We start from the raw sequence: 23,324 nt of genomic DNA, 5'->3' as shown, positions 1-23,324 counted from the left end.
ATGAATTTAAAAAAAACACACCCTTCGGCTCAATTTAATCTAACTTACGATAATCGATAATTATCAGCAAGAAGTTTCAAAGGTATGAAACCAATGCAGTAGCAAGCTTCTAACAAGTTTCTATTGGATTTATAAGAACTAAGTAATGCTTTCCTTATATTTTTATAAGAACCCAACATGATATAGGGAATAGACAACATATATTCAGGCTTTAGAAGTTGAATGAATATTTCCACTGAACCGTACACGGACTCTGATGCTGATATGTAGGAATCCACATAATAGAAGTATTCTCGGAGTATTGATTGATTTGTTTATTGCGTTTATTAAGGGTGGAGTTAGGACTTCAGGTCCTCTCTACCACATCACCCTGAGAGGCTTACTTCATAGTAGCATTTATTACAATAATATCATTATAGTATAGTGCTACATTCCAGTAGATAAGTGAATTTCATGAACAAGGTGCTCTTACTTTATATTTTGCTTTAAGTAGTGGGTTTCACAGTGACAAAGCTTCAGGTTTCCGAGAATTGAATCTCATTTGAATGATTGTTTAATTCCAGGAAAAGAAATTGTATATTGAGAGAAAGGGGTTTCATAACGGAAAACCACTAACAAACAGTCTGGAAAATCGGGTATTACTTGGAAAATTCACTCACAAAGTATCCCAACTCGTATAATTGATGGGTATCAAGCATTTCAGAGTTTCTCAACACGTTAAAGTGAGAGAAATACCTACACTATGTATGTTTGTTCAGGCTACAGTATTAATGAATTCCTCGAAATTCCTCAGAAAATTCCATAACTCGTGGAATTAATGGGTATAAAGTATTTCGACAATAAACTTTCCTAACTGGTTGATGTGAGGGGGAAGACTGCCCACACTATGTTTATATAGGCTACAGTATTAGTGCACACCTTGAGAACCCATTGAAATTACTGGAGAAGCGCGTGAAAGCTCAGTTAAGTGGGGTTTATACACTCAATCAACCCAATTAGCTATCGAGAACATCATTGAAAGATTCTGAGAATTTCCTGGGAGCGAGATTCCATCTTCCCTCAATAGAGGTGTGGCAATTTAAGATGTGGTACACTGGATGTGGAGAGTTTGTGGGAGACAGAGAAAGAGGAAAATGGTGAGAGAGAGTGTGCATTGGAAGGACAAATGAAATAACTTACATTGCTCCCTTGGACCGGGAAGAAAATAGGAAGAACTTGGAAAGTAAGAGGAGAAAGGTACGGGTGGAGGAGAAGGGGTGGGAAACAGAAGTGTGAGAACAAGTATTTCGTGCAAACAATGAAAATAGGGGAAGTTTCCTCTGTGGTTGACATGGGAATTTCATCGGACGATGTAGAAGAAGAAGAAGACGAAGAAACAAGAGAAGAAGAAGAAGAAGAGAAGAAGAAGAAGAAGAAGAAGAAGAAGAAGAAGAAGAAGAAGAAAAAGAAGAAGATGATTGTGTTGATGATTATGAGGGAATAGCAGGACAGTAATAAGAATAACTAGAACTGGAGGAGAAAGAATAAAAAGAAAAAGAGGAGAGAGGAGGAGGAGAAAAGGGGAAGAACAAGGAGAGAAGAAAAAAGGAGCTGGAGAGAGAAAAAATAATAAGAAGGATGAGAAGAAGAAGGGAAGGAGGAGAATATATGTAAAAGAAGGAAGAGAAAAAGAAGAAGTGAATGGAAATAAGGATGAGAAGAGGAAAAATTAGGAAGAGAGAAACAAGAGAGCAAGGGAAAAGAAGAAGAAAAGGAGAATAAGTGACGAAGAAAGGGAGAACAAGTAGAATAAATGATAAAAGAGTAAGAAGGGATGAAAAAGAAAAAGAAAGAGCAAGGAGGAAAGGAATAAAGAGAAGGAGAACGGAGAGTAAGAGAAGAAGTAAAAGAAGAATAAGAAAAAAGGAGAAGAAAAACAAGAATAGAGGGAGAAAAAGAGCAAATGTAGGAAGAAGAAGACCTACAAGAACAAGAAGATTAAGGAGAAGGAAAAAGAAGAATAAGAAGAAGAAGAAGAAGCAGCAAGAGGGAGGAAATAAAGGAGCGGTGAGCGGAAAACGAATCATTCTCTCTCACTCTCTCAAGGGCTTTTCCAGAGAGAGTATTGACCTCGAGCCAATCCACGGTCAAGGGGCTTTTCCGGCTTTTCCCGCTGCACACACGCATCGATTTTGCGCGCCAAACACTCGCATGCACGCACACTCACGCGTAGCAATGTCACGCACGTGATTTACGCATGTAGTTTACGCACATGAAACTGGATAGAAGGAGCTCATTATCTACCCTACCATACTACACTACACACTTCTCAATCTAACACAGATGAGATATATGGTGGGTTCTGACGAGATATGTGTTCAGACTCACAAGGAAATTATATTCTTGGTAATCAATACTGTTCAGATGCTGTATAGGGCCAAAACGTTATTATAGTGGGGTCCACATTATATCAGCAATTGATTAACGTGGGTTTGCTATCCTTGTCTGTCATTAGAGAGGGCAGATAGCTCTATCATTTTCTACCTCTCCACTGTTTCCAAATGTTTTTTTTTATTTTATCTCAATTATGAGAATGTTATATAAAACTACTACAACATGCTTGGAAGTTGGCAACTGAGATGAGAAAGCATGTGGAAACGTATATAGCCACAAAAGTAGGATGTTTCTCAGAGATTTATTGTAAATAGTGTAAATAACTGCAACTTGATAGGAATAGGTTGGAAAGTACGAAGAGGACGCGCATCCTACCTGGCTGAAGGTTGGTCATAAATCATTTTCGTTAGAGTACGAACAGAGCGCGCTTCATTTCAGTGCGCGCTCTCTTCACAGCTCACTGATTTACCCTTCTGACAGCTTGACAGAGCTTTTGCATGCGCGCTGTCTTCGTTTTCCCAATAGGTTGATATGCATTGTGCATTTATGCATTGAATGAATTGATACCTACCCAGTTGAACGCTGAAACCTGGTTCTATATAGTCTAGATTTTCAAGCTCAAGACGTTTTAATTAAGATGTTCAATATTTAACATATTATAATGCAATTGAAGATTTATACAAGAAATTGAAGAAACAAGAGAAATTTCATATACTATTAGGAATAATTCAGATTTAATGGAATAAGTGAACTTGTAAGGAATTCTAGCTTTATTCATTTATTGATTTAATGTACACAATTATTTTTCTCTTTGTTTTGTCAACAAAGGGAATCTCATGGGATGTGAACAGTCAGATGTAGTTTTTACCCACTCTAACACACAGCATCAATAGCGTTTTCAGCGTTTGAAAGTGACACATAGGCCTAATATATCCGTCTACTTAGTACCCACCAAATTTCATCCAACAGACTAATCATCTACTTAGATGATGACAAGGCAATTTTACAAACCGAATATCATCATCTACAAAACTACTATCATGGACGAGCTCTTTCAACAAAGCTCCATCAATTTCAGAACCCAATCTTCGCCCATTTTTCCACAACACTGAACATCCAGGGAATTTGAATAACAGCTCGTTTCTGTGACCTTTATCATACAATCACCCCCCCACCACCACCAACCAGCAAACACAGACTCTGAAATGAATGAACGAGCACAGTGCAAGTATTCCCAGAGCCCCGACGGTGTTTTGGAGAGTTCAAGGGGGGTAAAATGGGGGTCTGGGGACAGCTTGTCATTTTTCTGACATGTAATCACGTTGTATACGCGTCGGGACGCGACATGGTCGTACGACGCCACTTAGCCGTAATTAACATCGGGAATGAAAAATCACGATGCAATTCATGTCTGTCTGTCGTGTTCGCATTTCATTTCATCTCCATTTCGTTAAATTATGTCCATATTTCAAGCAGATTCACCGTAGCCTCAACAGCCATAGAAGTGACATTGGAATCTAATATCAGGATCATGAAATATATCATTTGATAACGAATAACAGAAAGCTAAAATGTTTTTAGATATATGATGTATATATTCTTGAACCGATTTATCAAATTAGTGAAAATAGAAAAAAATAGAGAATAATGCAATAGTTAGTAATATTATAATGAGTAATTCGGTTGAATCCAATGAAAAATTAAATTCATTGTCTTACAAACAATAATCAAGGTTCAGAATAATAATAATACGGAATTTATGATATCTTCTTCTTCTGGATGTGCCTGTCCACTACGAACGTGGGCGATCAACATGGCGATTTTCACTTTATCCACGGCAATACGAAATATTTCTATGGAGCTTTTTCCACACCAGAATCGGATGTTGTTTAGCCAAGAAATTATTCTTCTACCTGGGCTGTAGACATGCATTAATGATATAGTACTGTTTAATGATTTAAATAGTGATAAGCAATAATCGCATGAAATTTATTAAAAATGAAGAATTGAAAACGTATAACATAACAATAAAAATTCATAACAATTGAAACTCAAGTTGATTGAGCTAGTGAGGATTATATTATAGAGCAAAAATGGGGAGGTTGATTATTCTTCTATGATGATAAGAAAGGCACGTTTCAAGCTTTTGAGTCTAAAAACGAATGGAAAATCTTGTAGCCTCGTCGATATAACAATGGCTAATACAAGTTTGGTAAGAGAATTCAACCAATCGCAAGCTAATCAATGAGAGAATAGCAATTTTGTAGCCGATAGCCAATGAGAGCCGAGGAGAATTCAACCAATCAGATTCAAGCCAATGACAGAGTAGCAGATTCGTTGTCATGACTGCAGTCAATTGAAGTTGAGTAGGGAATCACAAAATAGCTAATGAGAAAGCAGATTTTCTGTTATTATGACAATGGAAGGTCAGTAACAAAGAAATCAGCCAATCAAAAGATAACCAGGGAGATACAAGCATGATTGGAGAGTTGTTTCTGCATGAATACAATCATAATAATATAGTTGTTACGGCGAAATCCAATGAATGCAACAGTTTGATAGAAGATAATCCAACCATTAATTATAAGCTAACCAATAGTAAAATAGCAATTTCATTGCCATGACAATACCCCTGTAGTCGACTATTTAGATTTTAACCAACTAAGAGCCAAACAATGAGGGAACAGCAGTTTAATTGACAAGCCAGAATGAATTAATAGAAATTTCAACAAGTCAAAAGCATATTAGTGAAAGCGTGGAAACAGCTAGTAGAAGTTGAGTAAAAGAAATTTCCTTCAACTATTCAAACTATTCAAAGTAATTCGTCGTCATGAAGACAGTCAAAAATGAATTAAATCCAACCAATCACAAGATAACCACTTAGGGCCGTTTGCACAGTCAAAGCTTAAACTGAATTCAATCAGCTGGTGGCTTAAACTCAAAATGTAACACATTATAACAAACGAGACTTGATACGGATTTAATCCACGAATAAATAAATAAATAAAATAAAATGAAATTTAGTTAATGTGCAAACGGCCCTTAGATAGCACCAATGCTTTCATCTTGGCGTCGGCCAGTTTTGCAATGAGGGTGGATAGCCACTACACAAAATCTTTAGTAAGTTATAATTTGTAAGAAAAACCTTTTATAACAGCACTTGAAAATTTATGTATTTTTTATAATTATTATAGCAATTAGCTGGAGACTCTTGAGCTATTCTATTTTGACTTGTTCAAATAATAATATTGTTAATAAAGGAAGGACCTATTGGTTTAGCCTTCCACATAGGTTGAGAACTAAATCAAGGGTAATACATGTGGAAAACTTTTACTTCACGTGAAACTGAAAGTGCGAGGAACCCAAACAACGCATAAAATACTGGTACTTTTTAAAAGTAGAATATCATTCAGTTTGTACAACAAATCGCAATTATACGGATTGAAAACACTCTTCTAATAACAGTCGGGTTGAAAAGGCAGATGAATGATGGAAATGAAAGTGGACACGCCCTAATGGCCCTAATGGTCAGTTGCCCTAAGGAGAGTTGTACACTGAAGGCCTTCATTCATCAACCCCCCTCACTACCGAAAAAGGATAAATAACGACTTTTGGATCCCTCAGGGCTCAATGTCAAGGGGAACATACAAGATTAACAATCCATATGGATGATACACCTACACCAACGAACAATATTTGAAGTGAAATTGAATCTTTTGGCTTTCAAAATGCCGCCTGAATCTCTCGAAAATGTCATCTGCAGGTCTGAGAATGATAAATGGAAACGGATAATCTTTGTTGTATCAAACTAGATATTTCAGTTACAAATCTCAAAATATACCAGATAAAACCACAGTAAAAAAATTATCTGGAAAATATGTTGATGAAAACTCAAAACTAGGACCGATTTGAAATAAAAAGATCAATCAATTTTATGACTGCATCAAGAATATGATATACAAAATAATGCATCATTTTCAACGTTTTCCAACAATAAAAACATATTTTATTATATCAATTTATGGAAATCGATTATTGTGAGGACTGCAACAAGAATATGAAGTGAACTTTTCTTTTTTACAATTTATTGAGATAAATAAATAAAAGTTTCAATGAATCTATTGACTAGAAATCATCTATTTTGTTAACTGCAACAAATATCAAGTACGTAAACATCAATATAAAATGGGCTGTACTAACAGTAATGAGTAATTATCGGCTCTAAATTTTCAAACTAATTTCATTATTTCAATAAAACTTAGCATTATTTTGTGTTTACTGGCTTTATTCTCAAACTTTCAAATCTCGAAATTGATTATTGATTTCTTCTAGATTATTGTTGGTGTGGATACAACCTTTGGCATAAACAAAAAAATTGGACAATATTTTTCAGAATTTTGTGCTAGAAATAGTAAGGGTATGTCTGTTTTCTCCCACTACGTATTTTCGCCATTGAATGAAATAAATAAAATATATCAAGCCACTTCACTGTGTCTGACATTATCTTTCAACTGACTGCTAATGAAAGGTTGAAATGGTTCCTCCATAAAATAAATCAACAAAAATCATGATAGAACATCACGAACAAGGTCCTATTTTCCATTTCACTGACCTTGACCATGAAAAAACATTTGAAATTCCCCAGAAACTTCACAGGCACACATCTAAACAAACAGAATAGACTACCTATTGAAGAGAATGAAAGACAGAGAGACGAAAAGAAGGGAGAATGAGAGATAAAATGATTGGTAAAAAGGAATAAAGATTGAAGAAAACGATGACGCCCTTACTTCAACCTCCGAAAAATGTCTATCTTCTAATTCGGTCACGAAAGGATTCTAGAAAATGAGAAAAAATGTTCAGGGCAAACAAACTACAGAACTTGCAAACTCGTGCCTTATGAAACTTTCTTCTATTTCTAGAGATGAGTTCGTTTCAAACTTTTCTCTCAAATAAAATATTGTATTAGGATAACAGAATAGCGAATAGATGGTAATACTTTTCTCAAATAAAATACTGTATTAGAGAAATAGAAGGGAAAGTAACATTTTTCAAGGACACAGGCATTTAAGGTTGGATAAAAAAATTGGGCTTACCTTATTTGGTATTCGCTCCTTGTAGCTTTCAGACCTATTTATCGTTGCTGCCGATGATTTAGGTTTCGCTATGTGGGTTCTGTAACAGAAACAAAAATCAGATTAATCGATTTTAATATAATTAATGAATTGATTTACAGATATAATATTTACAATCGATTATAAGTATGTTCAATGATAATCCAAGAGTAAAGCCAGCGCCACACTTATTTATCTTGCATCGTTCCCATTCTACTCATGTGAGGTGGAGGGGATGGTGGTAAGATGTATGTGGTATGACATGTGTGGCATGCACCATTCCAGGCCGTTGTCACCAATGATCATCAAATTATCGTATGGAAGTAGGCTTGGAAAGGTGCATGATAAGTGTGGCCCGGGCTGAAGCCTGTTGACTAGGAGGACAAAGATCTCAATATAAGGAAGCAATAATATTAGTTCTGTTCAAGACGTTTCGAGATGAACTCATGATCAAAAGCTGTAGAGAAATAAATAGTTGCTGGAGTTAAAACGTTATTTATTTATGGCATACGCATAATAGGCAATGGTAATCAGTCGTTAGATTATAATGGTAAATTGCCAGTATTTTCCAGTGCACGCTCTCACAAAATTTAAAACTTGAATAATTGAATTTGACGAATATAAAAGAACGTAATCAAATGCACGTAACGAATGGAAGTTGATAATAAATTTGTTGTTGCGAAGGAGGATGACGAAAGCTTCTGTTTCAAGTGTCCTGTTGATAATTCAGGTTTTTACCATAATTTAGTAGCATATTGGATGTTATTGTATCGCCTGCTGTATAAAGATTATTTTCTCTTGGGAAAATTCTATTCTGCTATCTTATCAGGCTGTGATTAGATAGCGCTGATTAAACTCTGAAACTATCACAAGTGACATCACATGTAATTATCTGATGGAAAGTGGTCAATGCTGAGTTCTCCATGTATTATTAATTTATAGGATATGGCCAACAAAGACATTTACCACGAAAAATTGACACAAGCGCCTTCCATTCCTAGATTTAGAGTATTCTGCACAGAATGCAAACAAACTCTAAAAACTTTATTATGGACAATGATGATTCCATTTATTAAAACATGAAACATATTGAGTTTGATCCGATGTAGTGAAGATTTACAATGTGCTTAGTCACATATTACAACTACGACTTGTTATTTTTGTAGTATCTAGTAGTCCAGTCAAGGAAAGGTTATAGAGGGAAAAGTTGGGAAGAAAATTTTTGACACGGCAGTTCTGTTTAGGGTGGTAAGGAGGTAAACATATCAAAAGCCCCCACCCCTACCACTTGTGCTGAGGGAGTGGAGTGGTTTAAAGGTACCATTTCTTGGTTTCTCGCATAAAACTCAAAAGCTATGTCTGAAAAAACTCAAAATCCTAAGGACTTGACTGTCATATAACAAATTGAAGCTTACATAATTTCCTGTAATATTCATTCCACAAATTTATTTATATCTCCTCTAGTATTCGAGATATCCGCTGTTGAAGGTGTGACATTTTTGGAAAAAACACGTTTTCCACCAATTTGTTTCTATTTCTGCTCTTATATCTTTTTAAAAATCGATGGGAAACATCCATGCTGATTATCAGCTTATAGAGCATTGAATTCTCTTCAATTTGATGTACAATTTCACACTTTACGAATTTCCCTACACCTTTTCAGCAGCTTTAGTGTTGAGTGTGAAATCTCCATTTTTTGCAACAATAGACCAATTGACAAAGGAATTTGGAGGGAATGTTTTAAACGAAATTTTTGACTTTGCAGCTTTGTTGAGACTAGTTGGGAGGAGAACATATCAAGAGTCCCCATTCCTAACTCATGTGCTAAAGGGATGAGGGTGATCTGAAAGTTGCATTTTTCAGCGTTTCGCTTTCACGCTCATTTCTTGAGAACAAGCCTTTAAACCACACCCACCCACTTAGCACAGATGGTTGGGGTGTGGACTTTTGATATGTTCAACTCCTTACTACCCTAAACAGAACTGCGGGGTCAAAAATTGTCTTCCAAACATTTCCCTCTCACCCTTTTTTGAGCATTCATTGCCTGGACTATAGTATTAGTAGTAGTAATTCTTTTATTATTTTTGTAGAGACAAAATGAGCTGAAACTTGTAAGAAAGGAAACCTGCTTTAACATTGACCTTATAATAATCATATTTCTGTTTCGTGGAAAAATTTCTAATCATTAAAATTGGTCTCAAATTCAAAAGTGTATGAAACTTAACGTACTTTTTGGACTATAGTGTATGAATTCGGGGAAGGAACAGTTTTTGGCTGTGCCTGTTGATCCTTCCCCAATCATTTAAATGAATTATGTTTTGTGTGTCATCATCACAGAAAATTATTATTTCAATTATAAGTAATTTTGTAAATGATAAATGGAAAAATACAGAATTGGTCACATCCTGTTGTATCAATATTGTATAGTAAAATTGTACATCATGGAACAAATACTCAGGAAGATTAAATCATAAATCATTCCAGAAAAAATTTCTTCTCAATGTGAGCAACGAGAGCAACAAAGAGAGAAACTCACGCATGGACAGCGGGCAGACTTCTCTTTCTCTGGAACATGACAGCTGGCTGACTAGATGTTGTCACCCTGATCCCCTAATCTTTGCTGAGCCCCCAACTAGGGGCACAAGACCCGGATAATCACATGACTGACACACGCACAAGACACCTTAACACTATCACAAATTATCACTTGAAACTAGCGGTTCACTAGCATTTCTTGTAGACGTCTTATTACAGAGGATAAATTAGTTTTACATAACCACGATCACAGACAAGAATGTGGCTTAAATCTGTTCCACAATCTATGATGAAACCATAGAAATAATCCTTGTAAACCTTATAGTCCAAGAAACTAGTTCCCAGTTTCTCAATCACGATTCGAAAAGCTCAACTTTAAATATTCAGACCATTCAAGACTTGAAGTGAAAAAAAAGTTCCAAGATATTGAGAGCTAATACATGTTGAAGAAAATAATTGTATTGCATAGAAATAGCTACCTACTTCAAGATTGAAAGCCTATTGATGAATAAATCATCAATACTAATGACAAGTTAATGAACAATAAATAATGAGGAGCATCTTCATTCACAGCCTCATTTCGACTAAATGAATTGAGATTAAAATATATAATCCTTACGATAAAGTTGTAACACTGTAAGAGTTAATTTGTTAGCACTGTTTGAGTTGTTGCACTGTATTTCTTTACCTCATTTCGGCTAAATTAATGGGGAACAATATTTTATAATCCTCACGATAGTTGTAACTATTCCTAGAGTAGTAAACAAATATACGCGGTAGTCTTCAATCAAAATGAAAACAAATTCACCAGTATTAACTTGCTGAAATAACCTACATTTGGATGAACAATGTTATAATTAAAACCGAATAAATATACGATAATCCACGTTGAAGAAAAACAATGTAAATCGCACAACACACCGCCACCAAACCGAACTAGTCTGCAGGAGACGTCGATACAAACTGCTCAAACTGAGAACGAAGCGGACAAATCTGGCTCCAAACAATATAGGGAAGGAAGGGTTGAATCGAAAAGAGATAGAGAGATATGGTGAGAGAGAGTGCGATAGTGAGAGAATGAATGAATAAATGAATGAAGACATGAAGACTACAGCAGGGGATGAGGCAGATAAAGAGTGATTTCGTGAGGAAGCAAAATAAACAGAGCAGGGGATGAGACTGAAAAGGAGAGAGAAAAACTGAATGAGACAGAGTAGTGGATTAGGTAGATATAACCCAAGGATATATAGTACTATTGCTGTAGCCGAAATAGTACTGTATACTATCTTGGATATAACCTTAGAGAAAAGATAGCATAAGTGTTATATTGTGCTATCTGTTCTCTATGATATAGAATTGAGAGAATAGAAAGTAAGAGATCGGCAAATAGGATATGAGACTGATGGAGATTTCGAGAAAATGAAAGAGGTAGAAGAAGGAATGGGACACAGAGTAAGGAAAGAGTCAGAAATCATTCCAGAAAAAATTTCTTCTCAATGTGAGCAACGAGAGCAACAAAGAGAGAAACTCACGCATGGACAGCGGGCAGACTTCTCTTTCTCTGGAACATGACAGCTGGCTGACTAGATGTTGTCACCCTGATCCCCTAATCTTTGCTGAGCCCCCAACTAGGGGCACAAGACCCGGATAATCACATGACTGACACACGCACAACACACCTTAACACTATCACAAATTATCACTTGAAACTAGCGGTTCACTAGCATTTCTTGTAGACGTCTTATTACAGAGGATAAATTAGTTTTACATAACCACGATCACAGACAAGAATGTGGCTTAAATCTGTGCCACAATCTATGATGAAACCATAGAAATAATTTTTGTAAATCTTGTAGTCCAAGAAACTAGTTCCCAGTTTCTCACTCACGATTCGAAAAGCTCAACTTTAAATATTCAGACCATTCAAGACTTGAAGTGAAAAAAAGTTCCAAGATATTGAGAGCTAATACATTTTGAAGAAAATAATTGTATTGCATAGAAATAGCCACCTACTTCAAGATTGAAAGCCTATTGATGAATAAATCATCAATACTAATGACAAGTTAGTGAACAATAAATAATAAGGAGCATCTTCATTCACAGCCTCATTTCGACTAAATGAATTGAGATTAAAATATATAATCCTTACGATAAAGTTGTAACACTGTAAGAGTTAATTTGTTAGCACTGTTTGAGTTGTTGCACTGTATTTCTTTACCTCATTTCGGCTAAATTAATGGGGAACAATATTTTATAATCCTCACGATAAAGTTGTAACTATTCCTAGAGTAGTAAACAAATATACGCGGTAGTCTTCAATCGGAATGTAAACCAGAAATGAAAACAAATTCACCAGTATTAACTTGCTGAAATAACCTACATTTGGATGAACAATGTAATAATTGCAACCGAATAAATAGATAATCCACGTTGAAGGAAAACAATGTAAATCGCATAACACACCGCCACCAAACCGAACTAGTCTGCAGGAGACGTCGATACAAACTGCTCAAACTGAGAACGAAGCGGACAAATCTGGCTCCAAACAATATAGGGAAGGAAGGGTTGAATCGAAAAGAGATAGAGAGATATGGTGAGAGAGAGTGCGATAGTGAGAGAATGAATGAATGAATGAAGACATGAAGACTACAGCAGGGGATGAGGCAGATAAAGAGTGATTTCGTGAGGAAGCAAAATAAACAGAGCAGGGGATGAGACTGAAAAGGAGAGAGAAAAACTGAATGAGACAGAGTAGTGGATTAGGTAGATATAACCCAAGGATATATAGTACTATTGCTATAGCCGAAATAGTACTGTATACTATCTTGGATATAACCTTAGAGAAAAGATAGCATAAGTGTTATATTGTGCTATCTGTTCTCTATGATATAGAATTGAGAGAATAGAAAGTAAGAGATCGGCAAATAGGATATGAGACTGATGGAGATTTCGAGAAAAATGAAAGAGGTAGAAGAAGGAATGGGACACAGAGTAAGGAAAGAGTCAGAAAGATAGAAAATCAATTAGGACAGAGGTAGGAGAGAGACAGATGGAGAGAAATCTTTCTGTTCGGATAGAGGGAAATCGAGAAAAGCAAGAATGGAAGAGCAAGTTAAAATACACAAAATCAAATTGAAATAGGCGATGAGAAGGATGAGACTGAAAGAGAACACCCGCGAAGAAGCAAAAGAGACAGAGCAAGGGATGAAGAGAAAGATAACGCAAAGACCATATATTAAGAGATGGAAAATGGTAGTCTGGATGAATAGAAATTATTACTGAGAACTTCAGTGCGATTTGACGGATAGAAGGGCGGTTACGTTAGAGGATCCCTGACAAAGGCATGGACCATGGAAGGGGTAAAGTTTAGACAGAGGTTGTGATAAGGTGAGTCAAATGATAAGAAAGAGATATAGAGAATTGCATTGCTACTTACTAGATACTAGAATATTGTAGTGTATATGGAATATAAACATATAGTTGTCTTTAGTGTAGATCATATATTATTGTAGTACAAGTACATAATATAGGACATTTATAAAATTTAAATACATAGATGTCTGCAGTGTACATAATATAAATATATATACATATATATTGTGGCAACGGGAAAAGCCTCACGACACGACAGTCAGTCTGTTACCTGTCAGAATCAAAACGTAACAGTCTGCAAAATAGCATGGGGAAAGGTAGTTGTCTCCCAGTAAGACATCACAAAGCACTAAATCCAAATTCACAAGACAGAATTACATTTGCTGAGCATCTCCGCCATCTTTCAAGGTCGAACGAGAGCGCGCCAAATTCAAATATCCCAAATGCAGTGCAATTGCCAGAATTGAATTTTGATGGACCCAATTAAGGCTAATGTCTATTCCAAAGGAAGGGTCAGGGCATCCCTCAGAACACTGTAACTGAGTTACTTACGTCAGAGTGGTGTTGCCTGTATAATTAAGTACTAGGAAAACCTGGTTAGTCAGTTTCATATAACCAGGCAAGTTGGTATCAGAATTTCAAACATGACTTTGAAAATAAACAATTTTGATATTTTTTTCTCTTTATAACATGAGTGTTTGGTGAATATTTGAAAGAACCATACTTTGAAAATAAGCAAGTTTGTTGTTTGTGTTCATAACATATTAAGGGTTGGTAAATATTTGAAAAAGCCAAACTTTGTGTCTGCTGTAGTTTTAAAAAATACCACATCCCCTGAGGGATGTTGGGTTCATAATGGGATGTAATATTTTACATACATTTGTTTATTAAATTTACATTTTTGGTTGAAAAATGTTTGACAATATTAATTTAACACTGAATATATAGCATGAGTTCAAGTTGGAGAAAATTAAAGTTACATTTGAGCGTTACTGTACATAAAATATTGTGGAAATATTTGAAATTTCAACTTCGAGAGTGTCCTATTTTGGAGATTTAAGAGTGTTTAAAAAAGTCTACTTTTACCATGCATTTGATTGAAATACGTTATTTTACCACGCTAATGATGTGAGTAATTTGAGTGCAGTGTATTGGAATTGACTATTCAATATGAGGCTTTCAGAACATTTTAGAATTCAAGACCAATAATAATATGAATGTAGATTGGAATATGAATTTGAATTCAGGACAGAAGAATGTTGTTAGGATTTAACACACTGGACACTGTCATAACGCTTTAAAGATGGACTCATTCGAATGATTAGTCAAGCTTGAAAGCAAAATGATATTGTCAAAACCACTAATTCATAAAAACAATTTGAGATAGATACGGTAGTTAAAAGATTATCAATCTCTTTAGTAAACTGAAGGCCTAAGCATCGAGCAGGAGAATATGTGGTGTGGGTGAAGCCCTACGATTGGCCATTGCTGTTGACCAATGAGGTCAAGCTCGACTGTCATTGGCCGAGGCTAGACACGCCCAAGTATTCCGAGTATGGTCGTATTCCAAGTAATCCAGAAATCAAGTTGTTCTTATTCAAAATGGATATCTAACACGTTCACAATAACAGAGACATTTAATTAAGTTTTAATTAAAAAAAAAGAATTTGATATATTGTAGTTTTCTGGACGAACCTGTCCCCTCATAAAAATCAAACCCTCATCTCATAGCAGATAAATGATTCAATAAAGTGAAAATGCTTTTTACCCCCTCAATACATTAATCAGTTTGATAAAAATCAGTGTATCCGATTGTCATTGGTTTGAGCGGCTGGCTTTGACCCAACACTTTCACAGCTATAAATTTTATTGCATTTCTCTCTTTTCTACATTTTCGCGAGAATAAAGCAAGCCGAATCGGTGCTTTTGCATGGCAACGAGCTTGAAAAGACAGTTTTTAGATTGCAAATACAACAATTACAGTGTAAAAGAACACTTCTCATTGAAAAAAATAGTGTTTCCAAGACGACTGTAACTTTGAACAGAGAAAACTTACAGGATACTGTAAAAACTTACTGTTTCTTTTCTATGCTTTGAAGAGACTTAATTATTGGATATAAATATTTCAAATTTTTATCCCAAAAATGAGAATGTAAGGGTGGTAATATGAATGAATGTCTCCAGGGATTCCTCATGAAAAAAATTTGAAACTTTCAAAAAGTAGTAACAAAAATAATGTTATTTTTAAATGAATGAATTGGGACTATTTTCAGGCTTGCATTGTGGAATTGTTTAGTTGTTTTTCAACTCCAGTAAAACTAGTTTGAATAATAATTCTTGCTGTTTTTCAACAATAAATTCTCACATGAAAATTATGCATAATCTGACACACCTACATGTCTGATGTCATACTCGAGAACAGTGATCTCTCGTGAATATTATCTAAAGATAAAATTTGTATTCATCTATTCAAGATATCAAATGATCGAGAACGGAACAGGAAATTTATTCAGCTATTTATTTATCGATTCAAGTAGAAAATTGGCAAAAGCTGACTCAAAATTCCAAGCTATGAGATGACACCTTTTTACGATGTGTCTGATAGTCCCGGTCATGGTTCGACAGAGCTATTCAACAATTCCGGGACAGGGATCAGCGCATGAAATGGCTCCAGAAACTGGCTTTTGATTCCGAACACGTATCTTATGGCTGTGACGCCTCACCATCAATATATCTACTTCAAGTCCTGTATCTTCATCCACAATAGAACTACACATAGTACATACAGTTCTATATACTTAAAATGACTCAGGTTGTAGCTCCTACCTATAGGATACGTGTAAATGAATATCTAGTAGCTATATCTATATATCTATATATATATGGTAGCCTATGTGAATGTGTGTACATACAAGTACATAGCTCAATATACCTACAGTGACTCAGACACTGGCTTCAACATGCCATTCACCTTGAGAATTCTGCTATTCTGTTGAGATACCGATTTCGGACTGAATTCTAATGTACCAGGAGCGGCTGGGCTGGAGGCACATCTTATTAGACGGTATTATAGGGTTTATTGTGGAATCGACACACATATCAACTACACATTTTGTATAATAATAGTCGTATTGTAGTTCATCTAGGTTGGCGATTGATATAAGTCACCGTACATTGACAAAATACTGAACAGGGATTTCAGGCTAATGTTTCAAAGACTACAGAAATCGATACAAACATGTTCAATGCAGCCATTAGTATGTTCGTTCAAAATTTTAACAATCTATTTATTTTAATCATAATATATATATAATATAAATACGGTAAAAGCAACATACATTCACCCAAAACGGCTATAAACCATAATTTAGAATAGACGGTTTAATTTAGAGATTATGTAGAAATGATCATTCAATTCCCACATGTACAGAAACAATTTATAAACTAGGATTTTGATTTTATCAGATCAATTTACTTCCAAACACGGAACCAAACAAAAAACCTCACAATTCAATAAGTCTTGGTTCAGTACATCATTGTAATTATTATGATGAGTGCTAAGTCTCTATTAGTTACTAGTATTCTATTAGTTAAGTCTCTATTGGTTATTGTATATTATTATAGTATTGGATGTGGCCTATTAATAATTTCCGTCTCGAAACATGTTTCATGTTCGATTCAGTTATCAGTTCAGATTCAGTTACCTATTCTTGAAGTTATGTAGTATTTTATAATTTATAATTTATTAATCATATTAAATATTGATATTAAAATATTACATATTAATTATATTAATTTATAATTTATTAATCATAAATTTATTAGCATACGCTCCCTTTATCTGAGAGGAAAACAATAATGTGAATTGAATGTGTGTAATGTATTACAATTATATTAGTAAAAAATTGTAATTGGAATGAAAATGATTAATCAGGACATTTTGTTTCTGAATAAATAATTGTAATTGGGAAGAGAATAATTATTCTGTTTGATAATTATTAATATTGATTACTCACAGGTCGTGGTGAGATTGGTTGTGTTGGTCTTCGTCATTGTGATCTCCGCCCCTTGCTCCGGCCCCCGTCCGCTCCTCAACCGCCTCCCGGACAGGATCTGGCCGCCTTTCGCCGCCCCCACCACCCCCGGACACCCTCGGACCACCAGACGTCGACGAAGACAAGCGGTCGCTACCTAGAACACAAAAAAAACAATCAACAACTGTTTCTAAATTACATTTAATTGTGAATCAAGAAAAATTAAATCAGCTGTTGGTTTGAATCCGTAATGCAATGTTAGTAGCGATGTACCTAAAATAAGGATGTTTACATTCTAGGTACCTTGGCTAGTAGACTGTCTACTAACTTTGCCCGTAATGTACAAAGACCTTTAAGATATCTCTTTAAGGTCTTTGGTAATGTACTACATTATAATACGACAATACCTTCATGTGATCGTAGATTAGCATTAATTAATTACATGGTGCATACGGTCTTTAGTTGCAAACAAAAATTAATTTTGTTATCCTCAAGAGATATTCAACAACAAAAGCATAATATGACAAAGTACCCTTTCAACTATAATTTTGTTTAGAATACAGAATGTTAATCTACGATTATTGTGGAATTATTGTAAAATATCAATTTTATCACCGTTTATTAAAAATTATAATTATCAGAGATTCTGGAAAAATCTGGTGTGGAGCACTCACAAAACTTTCCTTGCCGTTATGAAAATTTATCACCTGACGCAAGTGTTCACGCGCATCTCAAGTCTACTATTCAAAGATCCAAGCCAGCTGGTGACAGGTCAATATCGCTGGAGACACATCGACAGTTACCAACAGTTTGCAATTGAAATAATAACATTTTATCGAATTTCGAGCTTATTTTAAATTTTAGGTTAAAATGTTACTCAACATTAATTGTAGAGATTTTCATGCTCAATCTTTTCCACTTTGAATTTTTTGTTTAAATTGTATCTGAAGCATGATAATTGGGGATCTAAAATCAAACTTTGCATAGATGGGGCGGAGCTCCTGGAATTTCTACAGATATGGGACTTAAGGCAGTTGATAGAGCTTATCAATGACTATTTTAGGTATAAATTTGATCAAAATCGTTGGAGCCGTTTTCGAAAAAATCGGGAAAACCCTGTATTTGACAACATTTTTAACCATTTTAGCCGCCATCTTGAATTGCATTAGATCGAAATTGTTCGTGTCGGATCCTTATATTGTAAGGACTTAATTGGGGTACCTTAATTTTTTACAGAAAGCAATACTTTCCTTACCTATGGTTAGGGCAAGGAAATTAAAAAGGTTATAAGTGAGAATTGTTTGTTTTAGAGATCAAGAACGATTGTATCAAACCTATTCTTCTTCAGTGCTATTAATACGGCAGATTAGTATACGGCAGAAGCCCACATGAGGTGAATGTACCCTTCTTACTTCACACCTCTCACTATTGCAAAACTACAACTACCTAACAAAACTCTCAAATATCATCCAAAATACTGCTTGGTTTTACGTTTATGATGAAGCTTAATCACGTCGAGAGGAAACTTACAAGCAGCAGAAATGTTCAAAAGAAATAGCAAATAGGAAACAGTTTACGTAACCTAATATAGGAGTAATGCTGTTATTACTGCATTATGTGTGACTTTACTGCAAGGTTAATAAATTCCGGCTGTTACAACGACAACAATTTAATAGCAAGGTAGAAAATCGTTTCTTGAGAATTAGCCTCGAGCTAGGAACGTTGGTTAGATAGTCATTTTCGGAGCGGAAAATACTAAAATAAGTGATCTATTAGGGGAAGGGATGTAGAATGTTAGACACACGCGATACATAATTGAATTTCTCGTCGACTCTCTTGCAACCTTATTGGATACGCATTTAATCTTTCAAGACTAATAACAAATTGTATTGAAAATGCTGGGGCAGATCCTTGATTGGATAATTTTGAAATGACTCGATTGAAAATATTTAATCAACAGTAATTGATTCTATTCTCTTGATGGAATATTCCTTCTCATCTAATCAGATAAGACGTATTGTCATTTCAAGACTGAGCAATGAAAATTGCATTGAATTTTTTAGTATTCCATTGAATACTCTGGGTGGAATCCATGATTTGATAATGTTAGTTATGATCAACTCTGAATTTATTATGGAGGATGAAATTCCAACAATTCAAAGTATATTTTCCTTGATTCTAAAAAAAATCACCGGCAACTGGAATAAGCACAAGTTATATTGATGTAACCAAAAGAAAAACTAACATCATTTAAAAGTTAATTCATCTGAATAGAAACTGAAGATTTATTTTTAGCAATACTGTTTACTACAACAGTATTCCCTTGAGAGTTATACATCATTATAATAAAAATTGTTCATGACAATTACTGTAATTCAAAGTTTCATGAATACGACCACTCTTAGCGGCATTGCATTTAAAGGAAATTTACTTCTCGATATGCAACTTCAAAAACTAAAAGCGCTTCATTCATAAAACTGCTTTTAATCACATACAAGACCTTCACAAGCTTCATTCATCATCAACTGTGTCAATTTTTTTAAGAGAGTCACGTGATTCAGTCTGTGGCCATCAGACATTGAAGAGTAAAGAAACTATAGAGATAGAAAGAGATGAGAATACAAGTGAATAGTCTGAGAGAGAGCGAGAGAGAAAGTGAGTGAGGGTGCACCAAAGACCACACCCTCAATTATTATGAACGATAAGCTTGGTGTATCGAAGCGCAGACTTGGAGGAAATCGATCAGTCAAGATAGCAAGTTTGGATAGTGAGTGACTGAGCGGACGTAAGCCTTTTATGAATGAACGCCACGACTTCCCTGATGAATGAATGGACAGATGAAATATGGTTGTGGCTTATCAAATGTTGTTTGAGGTCAGGGTGGCATGCGAAGCAGCCGGTTACAAAACAACAACAACAATATTACAACAAGTAGCTAGTAAACAGAGACATCAAGGAACCCGACAAATTGACACACATTAATCAGCTGAAGCAGTTTTCAAGAAGTATGCACAATAGTATATTTCGCACCTAGGGCCGAAAATGAGACTTTTCCGGCTCGAAATCGGTTTTCAAGTCCGAGGCCATAGGCCGAGGACTAGAAAAGATTGAGAGCCGGAAAAACATTTTTGCCCAAGGTGAGAACGTTATTTTTCGCCACACAGAAAAATAAACAATATAAATATGAGAATAATTGTTTATTAGGCACTTCCAAAAGCAAAACAGGAAGATCATAGCACTAGCAAATCTGAGGTAATCTGAATATCAGGAAATTGTCCAAGTATTTTTATTTTTTATTCTGATTTGTCTAAATAACCTAAAAGATTATGTTCAATTATGTAAGAGGTTGAGTTTATACTTTTTATTCTTCCAAATGACAATAAGATGATATTATTATAAATGTTTTGATTTTTGAATAATAAACACAAATAATGAAAAGTTTTTTGATCAGCTGTTTTAGCACACTTGAAATTTGGCCAATCTGAATGTCAACGTCAACAATGCTTGTTGTTGTTGACTTCGGAAGTTTAGGTTAGAAGTTCTATCCTACTCTAAAAATCGAATTTGAATAGTTTATAATATATATCTTATCTGTATTTTATTCATCCAAATAAAATGATAGTATCTTATTGCAGAATACTTATTCAATTCTAGAAGCATAAACTGATTCCGTTTCATACACCATTTTGTAAACACGTTCACATCAAATCAGTATCAGCTGACTTCAAGGTTATTTTACAGCCCTAGGGCCGTAAAACTTTTACCGGCCTGGTCAGAAAACAGTCATTTTCGGCCTCCATATGACGCACGAAAAACAGCTCATTACATCCAAGTGGGGCGAAAAAATAATTAACCTACATAGCTGCAATAGTAGAGTAAGTTAGTAGTGTGTTGACAGTGACATTGTTTCTCATTTGAATCGCATACTAAATTTGTCCATATTTTCACAAAAAGAACATACTAAATATGGCTGAAATTACAAATATAGAAAATAGAACAGCGAGAACTATAAAATTACAGATAGAATTAAATAGAGAATGCATTTATTCAAATGCTAATTAATATAGAATTATTATTTAACGAAAATCCTAAATAAATGCTGTAAATCACCCCGAAGACTTATGCAACTGCAGACATTGACAACAGGGTTAACAGCCAGATGGCTATATAACTATAAAATTATTCATAAATGGAAATAAATTTACAATAAAGAGCATGAACAAGCAAAATGGATATCTCTTCTGTGGAAAATCACATTGAAAAAAAAAAACATCAAAACTAAGTGGCACGGTAAAAATAACAAGTAAAAAGTATTCAAGCCTGAATCAACCCTTCAAAAAAACCAAACTTTTTTGATGGAATAACGGTTGAAAATCACTTAGATTAGAGTGAATCAGCCACGGTTGGCTTAATCAGCCACGGCTGGCTTGCTATCGTGCAGTGTGTGCGCTACGCTCTGTCAACCGCCCAGATTCATCCAGCTGCTTCATTGATACAATTTCACACAATTAAAAATTTCACAAGTGATTAAACGCTCACCGACCATGAAATGAACATTTTTGTCGCAGCATGTCACAGCTACGGGGCAGGTGTCTGTCACAAGTGTGTGTGACACACATATGTATTGATTTCATAAGCAAGCTTTCACCTGTATAACCGCACAAACTACAGTAAAACCCGGTAAAACAAACCCCCTCTTTAACCCCTCTTTATAACCGATTAGAGTATTCTTTATAACGATTTATTAAGAAAACCCCAAAAAGGTAATAATTCATTAAACTCAAAGTGAAAAGAGTCCTGCTATCGAAAATACCCTCATACGATACCTTAGTACCTCTTACTTCCGACCTAAGACACGTTATGTACGGGTTCAAACAAATATGATATACTTACTGTCACTGCACATTACGATAATACATCATTTTCCATACTAGCTACCTCAAATACGCAAGTATGAAACCTACATTTTATCTTGTGACAATTTGACATTTATCTTATTACAAGTTTATTTGACGTTTTGAATCGAATATACTATACAATCTAAAGTTATTTGACGTTTAGAATCGAATAGGCTACTCTACAATCCGAAATATCAGAATAATCAAGTTGAAGTCTCTTTGAATTGATTGAATAGGACACTTTTCAGCCTAAAATGAGAATGTTTACTGCAGTTACAAAATTCTTTCTGATTTTATGTTATACATATATAGATTTTACACCAATAACACTAATTTTCAAGCAGATAATGACATTTAGGCCTAGTTCATAATTTTTAGTGATAGCACTCATTTTTGTTAGCATTTTGAAAAACACTTGAAAAAACAGGAGACTTCAGAGAAATTGTTATGACTTCTATCATTTGAAAAACTGCATATGGGATAAGGGCCGATAACTGACTAAAAATGACTACTTATTGGTTTCACCTTGTAATAAACCGTGATATTGTATAAAAGTATTCCAAATGTATGAAAAGACAATCAGTAAACTGTATGTATCCGAAATATATTGACAATAGCTCTTCCATGATTGTACCGCACACATTATGTCTATAAATGCAATATTTTGCTCACTCTAAAGTACTGTCTACATATGTATATAAAGAGTTAATATACAATATACAATAACAACAACAGTAATATACAATATGTATATAGACATACTGTCTATATATGTCAAGCTATAGATGCTTTGCATACACTGAGCACAGAACATCTGCATGCATATTGAAGGGGATATTCTGGTAAGCAGGTGCTAAATGACAGGACAGTGCTAAGCTTATTCAGTACTGGACAGGATATGCAAATTTGACAAGACCAGCAGGTCAAGATACTGTCACATTTACCCATCAGACACACACACACACCTGTCTTCAAGCTAGGTTAATAGCGTGTGCTAC

At 34.9% G+C, this 23,324-nt stretch overlaps 1 protein-coding gene across 1 annotated transcript in view; it reads right to left on the bottom strand.

Moving 5' to 3' along the window:
- The window catches only part of LOC111045203, a 296,666-nt gene that overhangs the window by 132,586 nt on the left and 140,756 nt on the right, over positions 1 to 23,324 (bottom strand). Inside the window, exons 6-7 of the mRNA XM_039422744.1 lie at positions 17,411 to 17,585; positions 7,470 to 7,548 (exon numbers count right to left, since the gene is read on the bottom strand). Of these exons, the coding sequence (XP_039278678.1) occupies positions 7,470 to 7,548; positions 17,411 to 17,585 (254 nt within the window). The remainder of the gene's footprint in view (positions 1 to 7,469; positions 7,549 to 17,410; positions 17,586 to 23,324) is intronic.

Source organism: Nilaparvata lugens, chromosome 3, assembly GCF_014356525.2.
Source record: "Nilaparvata lugens isolate BPH chromosome 3, ASM1435652v1, whole genome shotgun sequence".
Taxonomy (NCBI): domain Eukaryota; kingdom Metazoa; phylum Arthropoda; class Insecta; order Hemiptera; family Delphacidae; genus Nilaparvata; species Nilaparvata lugens.
The sequence above is the reverse complement of the archived record's forward strand: the minus strand, read 5'-3'. Positions and strand labels throughout refer to the sequence as shown.